The sequence below is a fragment of the Dama dama genome, chromosome 30 (assembly GCF_033118175.1).
Source record: "Dama dama isolate Ldn47 chromosome 30, ASM3311817v1, whole genome shotgun sequence".
NCBI lineage: Eukaryota > Metazoa > Chordata > Mammalia > Artiodactyla > Cervidae > Dama > Dama dama.
Genome location: NC_083710.1, coordinates 36,507,319 through 36,525,142, shown reverse-complemented (window position 1 = coordinate 36,525,142; position 17,824 = coordinate 36,507,319). Strand labels below are relative to the sequence as shown.

Here is a 17,824-nt window from a genome sequence, read left to right as displayed (position 1 = left end):
GAGACTCTTGAGTCTCCCGTATTGGCAGGCAGATTCTTTACCCCTATCACCACCTAGGAAGCCCATAGTCTCTTGTCATATTGGGGTCAAATGTTCACACTCAAATGAGTGGGACAGATACGTGAACACAGTTTTGTTTCAGGTAAATGTCTACACTGGCCAAGCTTATAACGTGTCCTCCCTCCTGCCTTCAGAGATGCTTTACCGATGACCTTCCACCTCTTCACAGTGAACAAGAAACAACGAAATAATGTCTTTTTTTCCCCAGTATTTTTCTGCCCTTTCTTTCCAGTTTCAATGCCATTACCCTGGGTTAGATAATAACTGGTGATGATGATGATAATTGGTAGTAAAAATTTACAGCAATTGTTCCTTTATTGACTTTTTGCTTCCAATCTTTTTCCACTCCACTGCACTCAGCACCACACCAATCTTCCCAAAACATGAAAAATGATCCCACCCTTCGCCAATGTAATTTAGCAAGAGACACCTCAAGTTTGTAAAGTAAAAAGTCCTTACGTCTGGTATTTAAAGTCTTCAGATCCAATTTCTGAGTCCCATGTCCCATGTGTGCACGCCCTACATAAACCATTTACTCCAAAGTTACTACCTTTACATAAACTTTTCACTCCAGGTGTGAAATACTCTTCCTAACGTCTGTTCATGTATCTTACTGAACAAAATGCATTTAATCGCTAAGTGGAAAGGAAAACAAAGTCTTGAGATATACCTCAATCTCACAGAATTGGCCTTGAGGTACTTGTTCTTGTGATTTTGTCCAAGCAGTGTCACCACAGGAAACTGTCACTTATTAATGATATGAACAAACATGAAAGTCAGAACAGTAACTCATTTTATTAACCAAGTTTCCATTTCTAAGAGCAAATATGTCTTTCGCATGAGGAGAGGGACTCTGTCTCTCCTCTATGGAATCCTTGACACCTGTAACAGTGCCTGGCATCCAGCTGATGCGAAATATCTATTTCTTTCAGTGAATAAACCACAGTGGACCAACAGAGAATAGTTGACATGTTTTAATATTTATTGATAGAAACAGATCTTCAATGCATACTTTGTGTTTGTATAAATTCTACATTCTCTTAACTTTTGTTGTCATTGTTTTATTTAGAGTTTTTTTGGCCTCCAAGTAAACTTAACATAGTATCTATGCATTTGATTCTTTACAGTTTTTTTTTTTTTTAAGATTTTAAACTAAATTTGAGAAACCATGCATGTTGTACATTTTACTTAATTTAATCCAAAAAATGGTTTGCACTTTCAAAAAAGTCATGAAAAGGCAGAACTCAAATAACCTCTATGCTCTAAAATGTCCATGTTCCATTTCTGAAAAAAAATACTTGTTCAGTGTTATATATTGCTTGCTGTCTAGTAAGATTGTCAGAAACGCTTCATAAATTATCTCTATTTTTAAATATCTTAATCCACTTCCTCCCAGAGATGATCCTGCAAATATTAAATATTGTGCCATATGCAGTAATAGCCCAACAGCTTAAAATAAGAACCAAACCAGTAGTTTTCAGACTGAATATTTTAACCTTAAAATTATATACCTATATATACACATATTAAATTTAAGTGCTGCATAATAAATTTAACATTTCAAGTAACTTAAGTGCATTGAGCAAACATTCAGCCAGGGACTCTCTCATGAAGACACTGTCCTTAAAATGAAAAGTTAAAGGAAGGCTTATTTAGACACCAATGTCTGGACACAGTATGAAGCCTATGGGACCTGAAAGTCCAAGCAAAACCCTGCAGGACTTTTCGGACAAATACTGACTTGTAACCTACTGAACTGTGCAGATACAAAAGTGCTTAGCATGAACAAAATTACCAAAATAAAAATATTTAAAGGTTATTTGGTTCTAGGAATATTAACTATTCTGTACTTTAGGATAATTTAACATTTGCATTTTAAACTTTCTATAAATTTACTCTTTTTAACAAGTTAAAAAAGCACACAAAAAAAATAGTTCAAACTATAATTATCTGCTATTTTTCATCCTGGTAAGCGCATCACAAATGATTCAAGAAAACAATGCCTGAACACAGCTCCACGGTGGTGTGCTTCTGAGGGACTCAGGGCGTCACCCACTGTTGGCTAGGCCGGACCCTAAGACAGGTTGCCGGCAGACGGGGCAGGTGCAGTTCTCGGAGAGCCATCGGTCGATGCAGTGGATGTGGAACTCGTGCATGCAGGGTAACTGCCTGAGCTTGTTTCCGGCCACGTAGTCGCTGATGCATACACTGCAGGCCTTGCCCGGCTCGCCGTCCGCACCGCTGTGCTCGTAGTTCCGGGTGGAGAGATTGTCGATCTGCTCTTTGGTTAAACCACGCGTAGGGTCATCATCGTCCCCCTCGTTAAGCAGGAAGAAGTGAGCGAGGCGAAGAATGGGTAGTGTTCCCGTCTCCACTAAGTTACCTGAACTCCGCGCAGCCCGGCCCGCCATGGGGTCGCTGGCTAGTGTATGAGGCGGGGTGAGCTCCACGTGGGCCAGTCGGCCCCAGGGGGCTCCTCCCAGGGGAGGGCCGGTGGCCCCACCGGGGGAACCCGCGTCTGAGCGCAGCGCCGGCCCGTGCGGCCCATCATTCTGTGCCTCTGACTCTGACTCGGCCTCCATGAGAGAACTCAGCTCACCAAAGCCAGTCATAATCTGCCTTAGGATTGATCGCAGCGCCGCGGAGGACGGCTCGACAAGCTCGTGCTCAGACACTCTGCGCAGCGGCACGGTGATGGTGCTCACGTAGGTGCGCATCCCCGAGCGCTCCTGGCGTGAGATGCTGCGGTGGAAGCCCCCGCTGTTTCTCTCCAAGGAGATCCGGTTCTCCGCCAGCCCCACCCGAGACCGAGTCCTGTTGGCGATGCTGTCGCGGTCGCTGCTCTCTCCGGGACGAATCCTCCTCACCTGCAGGTCCAGGGTGATGGTCGGGTGTCGCCGCACAGCCGCGGGCAGCCTGCTGAGCTCCTCCTCCTCTTCCTCTTCCACCGTGATTCTGGACACGAGCCTGGAGTTGGAGAAGAACGAGGACGCGGCCCCTCTGCCTTCTGGGTCCTGCTCCAGGAAGACCCGGGTTACCCCTCTCCTCCTGACAGACCGCCTGGTGCTCTGCTGGGAAGGCCGGCTCTCTCTTTGTGAATTATGGTAAACTGTGCCACTGGGCCGCTGAATCGGCGACCGGCTCCGACTCCTGAAAGTAGACCTTAGTCTTATGGGCTCTAGTCTTTGGTTTGTATTCCTTACTGTGACGTTGGTTCTGGCCCCATTTTCCCAGACATGGGCCGCTCCAAACCGCTGCCCTTCCCTCTGCCTGAGTTCACTCCCACCTGATGGGGTGCTGAGATGAGTGAGGGGAGCACCAGGTCCAGGACTGACAGATGCACCCCCAATTCCATTTCTTAGTCTTCGCAATGGAGACAGAGAGCCTTCAGCTGAGCTCCGCCCCCCAGAGCCAAGGCGCATCCTGGGAATGCGGGCACCGTGGCTGAGATTCCCTGCAGCCTGGCTCCTGGTTCGCCTGGCCACAGGACTGCTTGGTCTCTGGCGCCCATCTGCAGCCTGATCTTGGCTGACATCTGAGAAGGGCATGCCCGCAGAGTCTTCGCCATCCATTTCAAATCCTCTGTTCTCGTGGTTGATGTGGATTTCCAGACTAAACCGAAACTCTCCACTGTGCGGGTTGGTTCGACTCACGGCTCTCCAGGTCTGGTTCCCATTCTGCCCACTTCGAGTTGCATTTCCTGTGCGAAGAAAGGTGTTCAGCCACTCCAGCAGAGAATCTTCATTCGAACTCTCTTGAGGGATTCCTGAGTCTGGAAAGCAAACCAAATCACCTTAACATCAATTCCTGAAATCTATCTTTAGATTTTCATTGAAAGCTTGTAAGATAGTTTTTATTAAATTATATTTAAGAACATCTGTGCATTTGAATGAATGAAAAACAGCCAAAAAGAAAATGAACTTTCTAAAAGAAAGGTGTATACTACAAACATACTAGAATACACAGTGTGAATTAACATTATAAAATTTTAAATAATATTTGTGCAGAGGGGTGAAGAAGTCTTAACTCTTGCTTTCTATAGGCCTATTATTGGCAAAATATTAAGGCAAATGAAAACTATAACCATTACCAAAACTGTACATTTAAACTGCTTTATTCATATGGCAATATTAATAAAACATAGCAACAAAACATAGATAATTCACTTGAATTTGTAGAATCCTTTTGGGAAAGGTAACTGTTTTTTACAACTAGGTATTTTGGTAACCTTAAGAATCTTGTTTCTTAGAAACTGCCAAAAACATATAGCTCAAGAACTGTGGCTTTATGAGTAAAATATTAGAACCATATGTCTTTATGTAAAGAAAGGCAATTTTAAGCATTTAATTCAGTTCTCTATGGCTATATCCTTATCTGTAAATTTGAGATAATAATAGAATAGATGTCAGGGGATCATCATGAGGATAAAAGAAGACATGGTATATGATTAATATAACATCTGGCATGATAGAATATCTGAGAAAGCACTCAATAAATGTTAGCCATTATATATAATACAATAAAATACATTTTCTGTTCATTTAGAATGTGAGCTGCATGAAAACAAACAAGTTTTGTCTTATTTTGTTCACTGTTAAAATCCCCAACCTCTATTCTATTTGGTAGAAATCAGACTCTCAATTAGTACTGCTGAATGAATCAATTTAGAAATAACTGTGCCCCTGATAAACTTCTTTGACTATGACAGTGCTACTGTGGGAAGCTTACATTTTCTGTTTTTAACCAGTGGGTTATTAAAGTACAAAACTCAATGAAAGGCATTGTAATGCATATTAACTACACAGACTTTACCCTTAAAGTCTCTTCTACTCAAAAACAGTTATTAAATGGGACTGCTTTTATTTCATTACTGCAATCTCTCATAAAAAATGTTCTTTATTAAAGTTAAACCTGTTAATCAGCTGCTGATTATCAGTAAAATAAGCAACTTTAGCCATATTCTAAAAATATAAGCTATTTCATTTGTGATGAGTACATTTTCATTAAAACATTATCTCAAAGGACCAGTCTTACCAGCTAGACTCATACAGTACAATCTGCCTATATCAATGTAAAGAAAACAAGAGTTAATATCCACTTCCCATTTTAATTTGCAAAGAGATATGAGTAAAGAGCAGGTAAACATTAACTCATTCTAAATGCCACTTCTTAAATTACTAGGATGTAGTGATGATGATGCATGAAAGAGGTCACTCGTATCTCACAAAATCTGTGGTCCCTTCTTCCACTGTAAATGCACTGTGACGGTCCTGGGAGCAGCCTGGCAAGCAGGGTGTTCACAGGACTGAGTTCTCATCAACAGAAGTGGAGTTGGAAGGGAGAGAGCTCATTTTCAGGCAGGTGCCTACGCCTCCCTCTGGACCTAGAACTGCCAGTTGGAACCTAGATGTGGTGGTGACTTAGCTTGATCATGAAGGGCACACCCCAGAGCAGCAGCAGTCGATGTCCAGTAAACCTTTCTGCAATAGTAGAGGTGCTCTGTCTCTGTGCTGTCTGATACAGAAACCGTTGGCCACATGGGACTATTAAACGCCTTAATGTGGCTAATATGACTTGAGGAACTGAGTTTTCAATTTTATTAAATTCAAATAGGCCCATGTGGCCAGTAGCTACTGCACTGTGTGGACAGCACAGTTGTAGAACCACTCTGCTGGCTGGGTGGGTCCCAAGAGGCTTTATGGAGTAAAGCGTGTCTGCCCTGGACTGTTAACATGAAAGAGGAGTAAACTTATATCTTCCCGAGCCAATGCCCTTGGGGTTTTTAATAGTCTTCACCCTAATTTATACCATGATCTTGATATAATATGTGAAACTACTACTAACAAATACTTGTGGGGAAGGAAGTGGTAGGGTGGACCTTAATGCTTTACTTTTAATTCTATACACTTCTGTTTAGTTTGAATTTTTTTTTTTACAAGCAATTTGTTTATAAGAACTTCTATTATGACTTAGTGTCTTTTCAGTAAAATGATACAACAAACACAAAAACACAGCAAAGCAACAAACAGGTTTCCCTGACTCAGTCTTTCTGTGTTGTTCTATATAACTTTTTAAAAGCTAAGCTCAGTTATATTAAATATAAAAACTAGTCCGTACATTCTAAAATTAAAAAGAATTCTGCTGGCAATTAATATACTACTTCATACACAGGAGCTCCTGAAGGCAACGGGTGTATAAGACATCTTTATATGCAACCTCTGTCCTGTACTGTCAAACTGTACTGCATAGCATATAATTTATATATAAATATTCCCTGAATGAGTATCACGTTAAATCTGAAAAACACTAAAAACCAACGTCAGACAAGGTCCTGGAAGCTCATGTCTGCAATTACTCCATTCAAACCTGTTCCTTATGGAAAGGAGTCCATAGTACCTCTGGCATTTGTCCCATTTCTCAAGTCAGGCTGAGATGCTATTTGTTCCTTGACACCATCTAACCGCTGTTGTAATTCTTCTGATGTTATTTCTCCTAAAAAACAGAAAAATGCTCACTGAAATCCAAATTTTTTAATTACTAAGTTTTATGAAAACTTATGGTCAGACTAATCTTTAGCAATCTGTGAAAGACATTCTACTGTTTTCAATTCTGTAAACTGAAGACAGTAAAAACTGTTTACCTGATGCAAATACACATCATTTTGGTTGTTTCATTTATTAATGTTTTATTTAAAATAAGATTTAATTTGAATCATTAATAAAGTGCTCCCAGCTGATATACTTAGGAACCCATAGGCTATAATTCTGTAGATTTCTGTCAGAGGTAAAAAGAAATTAAGAGGGGCATATTTCTAGAGAAAACTTCAAATCTTTACTTGAATTTTACCTAGTTCATTATATGGGTAATCCTATATATAGTATGCAAATATGCAACATACAAATATATTACATACAAACCTGCAAGTTTCAACCAGTTCATTGTGAAATTAATTTGTAAAAAAATCATGGAGCACGTCTGACTTTGGGGGAGTTATTAGTTCAACTAAATAAATAAACAGTAACACCTCAAATGAGTTAGAATCAGGTTTGAAACGAATAGTATTTGTACAAATATGACTTAAGAGAAATAGGACCACATATGTAAATACTGAACACTATCATGTACATGAACCAGTTGGTTTGTTTGACACTTGTATAACAGTGCTATATATTCAATATTCTTGTTTAGTCGCTAAGTCATGTCTGACTCTTGTAAGCCCATGGACTGTAGCCCACTAGGCTCCTCTGGCCTTGGGATTTCCCAGGCAAGAATACTGGATTGGGCTGCCACTTCCTCCTCCAGGGATCTTCCTGACCAAGGATCAAAGTGAATCTCCTGCATTGGCAGGTGGAGTCTCTACTGCTGAGCCACCAGGGAAGCCCCAATATTAACCTACTTATGACATACAGAAGTATGCCAGTGATTTTTCTATGTTGTTATGTTACAAAGCTCTTGAAGTCACCAAAACAGTACAGTGTATTTTGGAACAGGGAAGATGGGGGTAAAAACCCCTCCTAACGCTGAAACTTTTAATAATGCTGAAAAAGGTATTTTCTCTTTTACCTATCCCTTACCAGGAGTGCCTAAAAGATTATGGTCTCTCATCAGCCGGTAATCTTCATCATTGAGATTGTTGATAAACTGGTAATAGGCTTCTTCTCTGTGAAGACGCTCTTGCTGCCACCTTCTCTCATTTTCTTGGTGATGCTGGTCTTGGGATGAGGTTTCTTCACCACCATCATCTGATTGAGATCTAGATCGATTCATGCTGAGACTCCTGGCTTTCTGTTCAAACAACAAACACAAATTCAAGGTATTAGTCATGGACTGACTAAACACATGGCTTCATGTTTAACTTGGTTTTTTCATTTTCATTTTAAAAATCTGCCCAGTACTCAAATACTTCATATGCCAAGTCTTGCAGTGAAAATCTTACATGTAAAATAAGTATCAATACCAACTGCTCCTAGGCAGTCCAACACAACTGGGCCTACTGCTTTGCCGAAAGCTGTCCTTGAAGTTAGAATGGATTTGGTTTCACCACACATTTCTCAAACTTGAAAACCAAAGTGATCATCTCACTTTTTACCTCTTTGACTCTCTTGTAAAGTTGGTCTAATATATTCCAAATATCCGAATACTTCATGTTGGCATACAGATTTTAACGTTGAATTATGCACAGTCTTTACTTAATAAGCAAAGGACTACTGGGTATTGGGAGGGTATCATTTACATTTATTTCCAGTAGGGGTTTTCTTTCCAAAATAAAGTTCATAAATGTAACATTACCCTCTTTGCATTTTGTTGAAGTAAAAATAAGTTAGCTGAACAGACCTGGAGTTGACCTCTCTTACACCTCACAGGAGACAATACTACATGCACAGCTCTGGGGATCCTGCAAGCACATCAGAGCTTTTGTGCCTCTCCATAAGAACCTTGTTCCTAAGATTGGAGTGGTTAGTCCAGAGGCTGCTGAGTGCCAGTCAAACTCCCTGACCTTGCCGAGGCAAACACTGCTTTTGGATTATCCTGAAATGTCATTCCTGAGAAATTTACTTTTAAACCATAAGGAAATCAAGGGAGGAATTATTTATTTCATAAATATCTTAAAATTTCTTAAACACATCTAAGTCGTTAAAGCTTCAGTTCTCAACTGGGAATGCATATCAAACTCACTTGAGGAAATTTATCAGAATACAGATATCCAGAGTTCATCCCCAATCCAGGTCAGAATTTTCCAGGGTAGGGCCCAGGTCTAACTTCAAGAGCTAATTTGGGTGTTCTGTGGCTGAATGGGGATTCCTGAGTGATGCCAGTGGTAAAGAATCTGCCTGCCAATGCAGGAGATGTAGGAGACACAGGTTCAATCTCTGGGTCAGGAAGGTTCCTGGAGGAGGGCATGGCAACCCACTCCAGTATTCCTGAGTGTGGGTTCTGGAGAATCCCATGGACAGAGGAGCCTGGTGGGCTACAGTCCATAGGGTCACACAGAGTCAAACATCACTGAAGCAATTTAGCATGCATACATGTGGCTGAAATAAACCATTCCTTGGTACATATACACCATGGAATATTACTCAGCCATTAAAAAGAATTCATTTGAATCAGTTCTAATGAGATGGGTGAAACTGGAGCCCATTATACAGAGTGAAGTAAGCCAGAAAGATAAAGACCAATACAGCATACTAACACATACATATGGAATTTAGAAAGATGGTAACGATAACCCTATATGCAAAACAGAAAAAGAGACACAGATGTACAGAATAGACTTTTGGACTCTGTGGGAGAAGGGGAGGGTGGGATGTTTCGCGAGAACAGCACCAAAACATGTATATTATCTAGGGTGAAACAGATCACCAGCCCAGGTTGGATGCATGAGACAAGTGCCCGGGCCTGGTGCACTGGGAAGACCCAGAGGGATGGGGTGGAGAGGGAGGTGGGAGGGGAGATCAGGATGGGGAATACATGTAACTCCATGGCTGATTCATGTCAATGTATGACAAAAACCACTACAATAATGTAAAGTAATTAGCCTCCAACTAATAAAAATAAATAGAAAAAAAAATAAATAAACCATTCCTTGACAATTTCCAGTATGTCACTAACAGATATGTATAAGACAGCATATAACTTAATAGAAGCTAGAGGGTCAAATGACTAGGGGGGTAGTGAAGCAACTATTGTAACAATGACTCAGTGTCTAGCAAGCAAACTATTGATATTTTGGGTTTCCCCAGTGGCTCAGTGGTAAAGAACTGCCTGCCAATGCAGGAGACTCCAGTGCGATCGCTGGGTGGGGAATGGCAACCCACTCCAGTATTCTAGCCTGGGAAACCTCATGGTCAGAGGAACCTGGTGGGCTACAGTCCACGGGGTCGCAGAAGAGTCCGACATGACTGAGCAACTGAGCAACAAACAACGAATTTGTACTTTAATAACAAAGTGAAATTAGCCTACGAGTGTAACTTATTTTAAGAATTAGCTACTATCCAATCTCACACACAGTCTAACATTAAATTACAAGTTTTTTTTTAAACAGTGATAACGTCATTTTTAAAAGGTCTGTAGCACCATGTAATCATATGCAAATGAACATTATCAAAAGTTCCCCATTTCTCTTCATGTTCAGCATGGTCAGGACTAGCCCATCATTAGCAAAGAGCGTATCTGGTAGGTACGGCAGTAATGTGAGTTTTGTATATTAAACGATTAAAAAAATTTGAAACCTGTCACAAGACCAAACTAAATTAGTATTGTTCAAAACTTTTGAGCTTCTCCTCAAAAAGGTAATTCTCTCGTACAATTAAACACAATTAAATCCAAGTGAATACCTTATTTTCCTTTCAACATGCTTTTAACAATCGCAGTGGTATCCGTCTTTCCATTGTTTGTGCTTTTTTTGACGGCTGCTCATCTGAAGCGGTAAAAGAGAGTGAATGAATTCAGTCTAAGGCCTCTGGGAAGGCGAGGAAACGGGCTAGCCGTCTCCAAACTCGGCTGCAAAGCCGAGGCAAAAATCTCCAGTCAATTCTGTGGAGAAACTCACCTAGAAAATGAGGATGCCCGAACAACTAGGTCATGAACCCCCGCCGCCCTCCCCCGCAGCAGAAACTAGGCCTCTCCCAGAGTGATAGCTCCTCTCTCAGGCCCTTCCTTCCCACCCGGCTCCTTCTCGGAGGCGGCCGGGCTTGGGGGCCTCGGACTCACTTCTCAACCTTCACTTTCTCGCCACCCCTGCCCTCCGCCTCCGATACCGGATCCTCTCCTGGCCGTTGCGACGGAAGCGCGCGCCGGAGATAGGGTCCCCAGAACAATAAACAAACGAACTCAGGGGGCCCCACCAACCTCTTCCCAAGCCGTCCCCGAGTAACGAACGCTTCCCATGGCGACCCAGATTCCCGAGGGTGGCGGCTGACAGACTGCGCCTCAGAGCCAATCACCGGCCAGGGCGGTGCAGCGGGCACGCGGGTAGCCAATCAGAGCAGAGGCGGGGCTCGAGGCGGTGGGGTGGGGGGGCGGTGTCTCCCGGAAGTTCGCGGGAGGCCTGGAGAGTTCCTAGGAGCTCACCTCGCCGGCGTTCGGTCCGCTTCCCTTCAGCTGCCGGGAGAGAAGCGTGCGTCCCGGAGGCTGTGACCCGACGGCGGGCGGGGCTCGCATCCACGCCTCTGGAGGCCGCTGCCCTCTGTGGGCGTCTGCTGAGGAGAGGCCTCCTGCTGTGCCGCGGGACTGTCCAGCCTCCTCAGGAGGCGGGACGGCCGGGCCACGCCCTGCGCGACTGGAGATGCTCGCTCCACCGCTGCGGGGCGCACGCCGGTGCGACCGGAAACCGCGTCCGGCGGAGCCCGGGAGGCGGTGTCCAGCGTTCCGGCCCTCGGCGCCGGCGGTCTCTGGGCCGCTCTCCCCGGTTGGCATGAAGCCCAGCTGTCGGCTCCTATCCCTGGATCGCCTGGGTACCGCGTAGCTCAACACCCAGCCGCTTTCCCGTATCGCTTGTCGGAAATTGCCAGCCCTCGTCAACTCTCGAGTGCTTTTACTCCTGTTGCTTCACCTTCCCGCTAGGAAGGCGCGTTGAAACTCTACCCACAGTCGTGCCTCTGGTTTTATTTCTGAGATGTGACGCTTTCCAGACTCGCCTCACACCACTCGTTAAACTCTTGAGTCCCTGCTCAGCTTGGTAGGGGCTCCCCGACTTCCCTACGGTCCAGAAGACTCAGTCACTGCGCGGGTGCTCACACTGCTGTGATTCTTCAGCTCATTCATTCATTCATGGCCTTAACTGGGGAGCCGCTCGTCGATCCCCGCCATCACGCTGAGCTCCTGGGTAACAAGCCGGTGTGAGCTTGGGAGTCCATGACCTACAAGTGTCTAGGGGTCGACGGACGTTTGTTGGTTTGCTTTTTAATTGGCATAGTTATAGAGACTAAAAATGGAAATGTATAAATGATGCCGCCTGCAAGCCCCTTCAGTCATCTCTGCCGCTTACTGCTACAGACTGGACTCTTCTTGGTGTCTGGGAACTACTTGAAATTCAATCTTGGGAACTCCTAGGCAACCCCAACCCTACTTTTACCTAATTTCCTTTATCTCCCAGGACTCATTTCATATCTCATGGTCAAAGATTTTTTTCTCTGATACTTATGACTTGACACTAACACCAACCTCCAGACACACAAAACTAGGCCCATGTCCCTTGTATGGGCGCACCCATAGCTTCCTCTGTGTAAATGTTTTATCATTTACTCATATTGCTGCTCAATCCCTAAGTCTAGTCGGACTCTTTGTCACCCAATGGACTGTAGCCCACCAGGCTCCTCTGTCCATGGGGATTTTCAAGCAAGAATACTGAAGTGGGTTGCCATTTCCTTATCCAAGGATAACAAATATTTACTGGGTGCCACTAGGAACTAGGTGCTAGTGATAACAGAAGATGAGACCAACCAGGCCTCTTGCCCTCCTTTTCAATTGAAAAAGACAGCCACTGAGCAAGTTCCTACAATGATTTGATTTTCTGTTCATTTATAGGTCTCTCCCATCTAAGGTCCAAACTCCTTCCATTAGAACAAATGGTTTCCTTCATTTTTATAGTCCCAGAACTCAGCACAGGGCGTGGCACAACATGCCCCCCAGACAACGGCAGGGATGAGCAGAGAAAAATGCACTTTTGAGACTTCGCTGGGAGACCAGTGGTTAGATCTCCACGCTTCCACTGCAGGGTGCACAAATTCCATCCCTGCTTGGGGAACTACGATTCTGCATGCTGTGCAGCGTGACTAAAAAAAGAATGCAAACTTTTTACAAACAGGATTAATGCATGTTAGTGCAATGACCTCAAGAACTGTGAGTACAAGTTTGAGAAAATCACACATGAGACATCTAAAATTCAAGCAGAAATCATTTCAAGTATCTATATGAGTTTTAATGAGCATAATACTCCCTACCCTAGGAGTAAAAAAATATAAAGTCTAATCATGTGATTTACCATGTGGAAATTTCTACAGATTTCTGTGGATAGACAGTCAGATCATGTACCGAACCTGAATCCAGTATCTTGCTTCAGTTTTGTAGCCTAAGATAAAGTGACTCTACAAGGGTTCTAGATATGATAACTGGGACAGAGAGACGGATCACTCTGGATATCTGTATTTCTAGGTCTTATAACCTGCCAAAACCCTAACCCTAACCCTAATTAATCTTGTTTACTATAGTAGTACCTGGCCTTTTTTGTGTGTCTTTTTTTTTAATTTACTTTTTTATTGAAGGATAATTGCTTTACAGAATTTTGTTGTTTTCTGTCAAACCTCAACATGAATCGCCATAGGTACACATACATCCTCTCCCTTTTGAACCTCCCTCCCATCTCCCTCCCCTTCTCACCCCTCTAGGTTGATACGGAGCCCCTGTTTGAGTTTCCTGAGCCATACAGCAAATTCCCGTTGGCTATCTATTTTAAATATGGTAATGTAAGTGTCCATGTTACTCTTTCCACACATCTCACCCTCTCCTCCCCTCTCCCCACGTCCATAAGTCTATTCTCTATGTCTGTTTCTCCATTGCTGCCCTGTAAATAAATTCTTCAGAACCATTTTTCTAGATTCCGTATATGTGTGTTAGAATACGATATTTATCTTTTTGTTTCTGGCTCACTTCACTCTGTATAATAGGTTCTAGGTTCATCCACCTCATCAGAACTGACTCAAATGTGTTCCTTTTTATGGCTGAGTAATATTCCATTGTGTATATGTACCACAACTTCTTTATCCATTCATCTGTCGATGGGCATGTAGGTTATGTGTGTCTTTTAGCTCCAAGACTTTTTACAATTAGGAATAAAAAGGTATAAAAGAATTAAAACCGTATTATTAAAAGGATCTTCTGTATGTTTTCTGTTTTATGTACTGAAAATGTTTAAATTATTTTGGCTTCTTACAATGACAACCTTAATTGAAATTTAAAATCCAGTTCATGGGGTCAAAAAGAGTCAGACATGACTGAGCAACTGAACAACAATAAAAGGGCATTGCTTTGGGAAGGTATTGGCTTTGGGTGATGAGTTAAGATCCCAGCAATACCTGAGTTGAATCTCAAAGAGGTGACAGGATTTAGAGAAGTAAAGAAGGAAGGGGAGTGTGGATGAGGGAGGGAGGGGAATGGTGATTGTTTTAGAGAGAATCAATAAACGTGTCCTACGTAGCAATTCTCAACCTTGAATGCCCATTAGGATCACCAGGGAGCTTTAAAAATCCCAGTGCTCAGTTTCAGCCCAGATCAATTACACCAGAATTGCTTGAGTGATTCACCAGGTATTTTCAATGGACACCCAAGGTCGCAAGCCACTGTTTAATTGGATGGAAAGCAGCATAGGAGAAACTGGTTAGGAACCATAGTGGAGACTCAGAAGAGCTCGGACTGTGGGAAATGTAGCTATGTGGAGCTAATGAATCTAATTCTAACGTTTCCACTGCAAGCTGCCTTGAGGTGTTTTCATCATGGCAGGTTAAAGTAAATAAAGACTGAAATATTAGATAAAGGAGCTAGGCTGTAGGCGGTGAAAGGTCACACAGGATCCTTGAAGATTTCTGAGTGGAGTAATGATGTAAATAAGAGCGTTTTAAAATTTAAAAAGGATGTAGGGTTTCACAGCAAGAAGGACAATCACCTGATGGAACTTGACCTTGGGCTAGTAAGGGGAAGGGCTATGAAGGGTGAAAAAGCCCCAGAATTTCTGAGCATGGAAACAAATAACCTTACATATCAAGTATCAGGTGGTTGCAGAGGTGACCTAATCGTGTTTGTGTTCAATAGAAAGAGCTCTGTGCCTCATAGGAGACTCATGATTGGACAGGAACCAGCCAGAAATGACTCGGCTTTTCTGAGTAGCATGGTCCAGCTATCTGGGGGGTGAAACATATTGGAATGAAAAGCCAGAGTAAGATATTAAACCTCAAAAAACTGACATGAAACTAAATGGTGTTCCTATAGATTACTTGCTACACTGTGGTGTAGCAAAATATACTTTGAAATGAAAATTAAAGTCATATGCCTATTCATGAAAAAAGGTGTCCAGTAGAGGGATAAAAGGACAATATTATATTCCTGAATATCAATTTAAAGAGGTAAATTTTCTTTAATAGTTACAGAACACGAGAGCAGAATTTATCATCAACAAATGGGAGAAATTTTCAGCTTGGGACATTCTTACCGGTCACTGTGATGGGAACCTCTTAGCTAAGAAAAGTAATTTTTTAACCTGTTATATGTATTTTTTCAGCTGTCTGTTTTACTTAGTAGGTATTTGATGGAAGGGTCTTGGCACCATACATAGACATTAATGAAGCAATGGATGAGTGTAGGCATTTTTTAAATTATTTTGCAAAACATTAAATTAAAAACATCAAGCTAGTGTTATAAAGAGGGGAAATCCTGTCTTCATTTCCCTTCTGACCCAGCTTAAATGTCATGGTCTGTCCCTTTCACTCACTGCTGCCAATAATCCTCACTTGCCAGCCCTCATCTTTTCATCCTAACCAGCTGGCAGGGCCCTAATCCAGGATGAATCCAACATCTGTCTTTGCCTGGTCTCCACCTGGGCTATTGAGTGCTTTTGTCAAAAACCTCACAGCAGGGCAGACGGATACTGATACACTGCATGGCTGCACCTGCAGATGGGTCCCTGACATTGGCTGGAAGTCCTAGGACGGTCTGCCAGCCATCTCTCTGATTCCGCCCAAAGGTTGTTTCAACCTGCAGTCTTTTCAGGTATGAAATCATTGCTTTCTCTCCTTCCACACCTGTCTGCTCATTCACAGCAGGCAAACTTTTACTATATAGAGAAAACCAAAGCCATCTGAAAAGGAACTACTTTCACCAAATCTACAGAGTCATATATATCCATGCCTGGGTAGTCAGAAAAGCATGGATGATATGTTGCACTTCCTACTCACAAGAGGTGAGGTCTACTTGCCCAGTCTTTGAAACTGGGCTGATCTTGAGTCTTGCTTTCACCAACAGAATGTGGTAGAAGTGATGCCATGTAAGTTCCAGAGCCCCAGCCTCAAGAGACCTTAACCCTTTAACCTTTGCCATTTAAGAGCTCTCCCAGGTGATGTAGGAAAGTGTGAGACTGGACCGCTGAGCCCCGCCAACCCCCAGAAAAGCAAGGAACAATCAATTTCTGTTTCACACCACTGTATTCTGGGGTTGACTGTAGGGCAGCAGGAGATCTGTGACAATAGTTGGTGTCCTTTTATCCTCCTACCTTTTAACCACAGAGGAGATGTTCAAGCACAAGCTTCCCCTCTCTGGTCCAGTCTCTCTTGCTAGTTTAGGGGTCCACAACTATTCATCAACCTCATTAATCCCTTATAACCAGTTCCACTGAATTAAGGAAATACCTCCAGTCTCTTGTGACTAACAGAGCTTCCTTCAGTCTTACGTTCACTCCCAGTTTTAGCCCTGATGCTGTAGGCTCCACTCATCTCCCTTTCACAGCTAATGTCCTGAACGAGACTTGTAATAGCTATTATACATGAACACTTACCATAGCTAGGCACCATTCTAAATACATATATTATTAAGTGCCTTAACCATGACAATTACCTCAGGAGGTAGTTACTACTGTAATTCCAATTTTGCAGCTGAGAAAACAGAGGCACAAGGAAGTGAAAAACAAGGTGCCCTGTTGCAGGTCTGGGTATGAAAGCCGGATTTTGTGGCTACAGTCAGTTCTCCTAACCATTCTGCTATAAAAGCATCTACACTCTGTTCCATTTCCTTACTTCAAACTTAACTCTTCCACTCAATGTAGACTGTCTTTGCCCCCATCTTACCACCAAAACTGCACTTATTATCCAAAACAACCTATGTAGATAAGTCACAGGCTCTTAGTGGCCCCCCCCCCTCAAAGAAACTGGCTCTTAAGAGGCCCCAAAATTCTTAGCTATCACAATGGCTTGTGGTCCTCAAAGTGCCATGGTAAACAGATACACAGTGTATCTGTGGTATTAACATTTCATAGGGGTGGACAGTTAGGAAGCAAAATGTCTAAAAATATTCCTTGGGGGGGGGGCAATAATTTAAAAGAGGTTGAGAAACACTGTGTAAATTAAACACTATACTCTTTATCTTGCTTTACTTCTTGACAACACCCAACACTCTTGACCATTCCCTTGTTCTTCCTTTGTCTTTTGTGACATCACTCCCCTTGATTCCCCCAAATAACCCTCTGGCTGCCTCCTCTCAGTCTCCCTTTCCGGCTCCTCCTCTCCCCAGCCCTGGATGTTGGAGATGCCCTGGGATCTGCTCTATTCTCAGTGTAACACTTTGCAGGTGATCGAGCCAATTTGTACAGCTGATGATTTCCAAATTTTTATCTCCAGCTATGATCTCTCTTTTTAGCTTTAGTCTCCCATATCCCCCTTCCCACTAGGAATGTTCACTTATATTTCTGCAACATCTCCTATTTGACATGTCCAAAATGGAGTTTTTAACTTCTCTTCTAAACTTGTCTCTTTCAAAGGCTTCCCCATCTCAGTAAGTGGCAACATCTTCAGGGGTCATCTTGATTCCTTTTTCTTTACATCCCTTCCAACAATCAGCAAGTCCCCTATCTATCTATCTACTTGCCTATCTATCCATATATCTGTCTCTCAATCTTGCCTTCTACAATCCATTCTTAACGTAGCAGCCAAGTTGTTCTTTTCAAAGTAAAGACACCTGGTCACTAACCTGCTTGCAACCTTCCAGTCACTGAAGTTGCTCAATC

General features: G+C 42.8%; 1 protein-coding gene across 3 annotated transcripts; it reads right to left on the bottom strand.

Annotated features, from left to right (window-relative positions):
- Positions 1-1,009: 1,009 nt before the first annotated feature.
- On the bottom strand, positions 1,010-11,331 carry RNF6 (ring finger protein 6). Of its 3 annotated transcripts, none has more exons than XM_061133041.1 (5): positions 11,131-11,331; positions 10,395-10,477; positions 7,635-7,845; positions 6,457-6,552; positions 1,010-3,832 (listed from the first exon to the last, which is right to left on the bottom strand). In XM_061133041.1, the coding sequence occupies exons 3-5, from the start codon at positions 7,825-7,827 to the stop codon at positions 2,109-2,111; spliced, it is 2,013 nt and encodes a 670-aa protein (XP_060989024.1). In that variant the 5' UTR covers positions 7,828-7,845; positions 10,395-10,477; positions 11,131-11,331; the 3' UTR covers positions 1,010-2,108. The 3 variants fall into 3 exon arrangements, with proteins under 3 accessions (XP_060989024.1, XP_060989025.1, XP_060989026.1); XM_061133042.1 differs by lacking the exon at positions 11,131-11,331 and adding an exon at positions 10,909-11,011; XM_061133043.1 differs by lacking the exon at positions 11,131-11,331 and adding an exon at positions 10,771-10,795.
- Between the last annotated feature and the right edge of the window lie 6,493 nt (positions 11,332-17,824).

Bases quoted from the DNA above. Each gene is read 5' to 3' on its own strand.
- RNF6 (XM_061133041.1), bottom strand. From the start codon at position 7,827: ATGAATCGATCTAGATCTCAATCAGATGATGGTGGTGAAGAAACCTCA. The intron at 6,553-7,634 runs GTAAGGGATAGG...TCTGTTTTTTAG, and splicing joins TAATCTTTTAGGCACTCCTG to GAGAAATAACATCAGAAGAA. The intron at 3,833-6,456 runs GTACTATGGACT...TTTGCTTTCCAG, and splicing joins AAATGGGACAAATGCCAGAG to ACTCAGGAATCCCTCAAGAG.